General features: G+C 65.5%; 1 protein-coding gene across 1 annotated transcript in view; it reads right to left on the reverse strand.

Moving 5' to 3' along the window:
* Positions 1 to 2,264, reverse strand: part of LOC104994206 — a gene marked incomplete at both ends in the record, with an annotated part of 15,417 nt that overhangs the window by 9,047 nt on the left and 4,106 nt on the right. The window contains one exon of the mRNA XM_010847708.1: positions 41 to 380. Within this exon, the coding sequence (XP_010846010.1) occupies positions 41 to 380 (340 nt within the window). The remainder of the gene's footprint in view (positions 1 to 40; positions 381 to 2,264) is intronic.

The raw sequence follows: 2,264 nt of genomic DNA on the forward strand, positions 1-2,264 counted from the left end.
GAGGCAGCATGAGGCGGCGGCAGGAGGGGATGCCACCCACCTGCGCACGCGCCCCACCCACGGTCTGCTGCTTATCTTCCTGGGGGGTCGGGGTGAGGGGCAGGCCCCCCACTCCCCATGACGTGCAGCCAGCATGCTTCTTCACTTGGGGGGTGAAGCCCTCCCCAGGCCCCGGGCTGACACAGGCGTGGAGCTGGGAAGGTGCAGGCCCTACACGCACAGCCTCGCCTAGAGGGGACGAGGCTTCTGCGCCCGCCTGCCCGCAGGGACCTACCTGTCGAAGAAGGTGGCGAGGAGGCGGCGCAGGAGCACCTTGTGCTTCACGCCCGCACACAGGTGGCAGTTCATCAGCTGCCCACGCGTGATGTAGACACCAGAGCCTGCGGCCGTCAGACACAGAGAGAGAGAGGCCCTCAGGCCCAGACCCAGGGCTGCAGGGCCCAGGACGGGCGGACTGCAAGTGAGGGGGAGGCAGGGGGCAGGCGGGGCCTTCCCGACACTGACAGCACCCCTACTCCAGGCCCGGGGACCCCAGGGTGCCCCAGGCCGTCCTTGCTCCCTCGGGGTCCTGTCTCCAGGAGGAGGCCGCCTTGGTCACTCGCTTCCATGGGGCGGTCCCCAAACTGCCTTCCGGCCCTCGGGGGAACTGCCCTGGGTGTGGGTTTGGGTAAACCCCTGTCTTGCACCTCAGCTGCTCCCCGATCAAAGAGCTGCGGGCAGGGGTGGGAGGTGGAGTCATGGAGCTCAGGGAGGGGCTCCCCGGCCTAGCACTGACCCTCCCTCCAGCCCAGCGCAAAGGCAGGACTATGCACCCTGCAGTGCTGTTCGCCCCAGGGAGCCCGGTCAGACTGGGCCCACCCAGGGCTCAGCCAACGAAGGGCAGGGATGACCGCAGGCTCAGGCTGCTGGAGCCCCGGTTCACCCCAGATGGTTCACCCCGGATGCTGCCCATGGAGAAAGGAGCTTAGGCCAGAGGCAGTGTCCCCAGCTGGGAGCCACAGGTGTGAAGAACGCAGAAGGGCAGGGAAGCGCTGGGCACAGGCGCAGGGAGCCTCCAGGGCCTCTTTGGGCCTTTGTCTACGATAGAGTATGTACTGAAGCATCTTAGTGAAAAGCAGGAACAAGGCAGCCCTCCCTTCTGCGGGGGCAGAGCAGAAGGCGGGAGGACACCCTGGGAAGACGTGATTCGCCAGCTCGGGGGTGGGGGGCCTTCCCTGGCTTCACGCTTTGTCCCCACCACGAGCCAGGTCTCCAGGGACACCCGTAGCCACGGGGCCAAGAAGCATGTGGCTGATGCTGGATGCAGACCTCCATCGGATGCCCCGGCCAAGACACACTGAGCGTCCCCAAGGGCCTCATCCCGCAAGGTCTGCAGAGCCTCAAACCCAGCAGCGAGACGGGTCACCCTGAGCCACATGGGCCGGACAGCCGCCTCACAGTGGGGAGATCTGCAAAGGGGGACCAGCAGGAGGCTTGGGGCTGGGGCGGGACCCAGCCAGGGAAGGTGGCCGGCCCACACCCCTCCCCAGCCCAAACAGGCCTCCCCAGGGACCATGCCCACCCACCCCCAGGGCTCCAAGGAACCTGCCCACTCTGAGTCCATCCCAGTCCAATGCGGACAGTCCTGGAACTCAGGAGCTGGGCCCTTGCTGGAACGGTAACAGCCGGCATGGGGGCAGGGCGAGCGGGGTATGGCCAGGGGCACCCTCACCCCACCCAGGCCTGTCCATGCCAGCTAACACCGCCTGGCGACTCTCCTGTCGGCTAAAAAGGCCAGGTGGCCCGCTGAGGCGTGGTTTGAGCAGCGAGGATGTCTCGGGCAGAAAAACCCCACGAAGCTGCCCAGGAGCGGCAGGCGGGGTGCTGGACAGGAGTGGGGGCCCAGTGGCCCATGAATTCTCATCTCACTGCTGGACAGCCTTAAACATCTGCGAGGAGGGACGTCCCTGGCCATCCACTGGTTAGGACTCTGCGCTCTCACTGCCAGGCCATGGTCAGGAAACTAAGATCCCACAAGACTTGTGGCTTGGCCGAGGGGGTCGGGGGGGTTGGAATCCACAAGGAGCCGTGAGGCCCAATGAATTCCAACACTGAGAAGACAAATGTTTCCAACAGGCACCAGCCCTAATGGGCTTTGGATCCCACTGCGTTGTCTGTTTTTATAGAAAAAGCGGGTCCATCTAGGAGCCGCTGTGTGGAAGCTGGCGACACTGGCCCTTGAACGTGGCCTCTGGACACTCGGGGGAGCTGGGGGGGGGCGGGGG

This window comes from Bison bison, unplaced genomic scaffold, assembly GCF_000754665.1.
Source record: "Bison bison bison isolate TAMUID 2011002044 unplaced genomic scaffold, Bison_UMD1.0 scf7180017849708, whole genome shotgun sequence".
NCBI classification, from domain to species: Eukaryota; Metazoa; Chordata; class Mammalia; order Artiodactyla; family Bovidae; genus Bison; species Bison bison.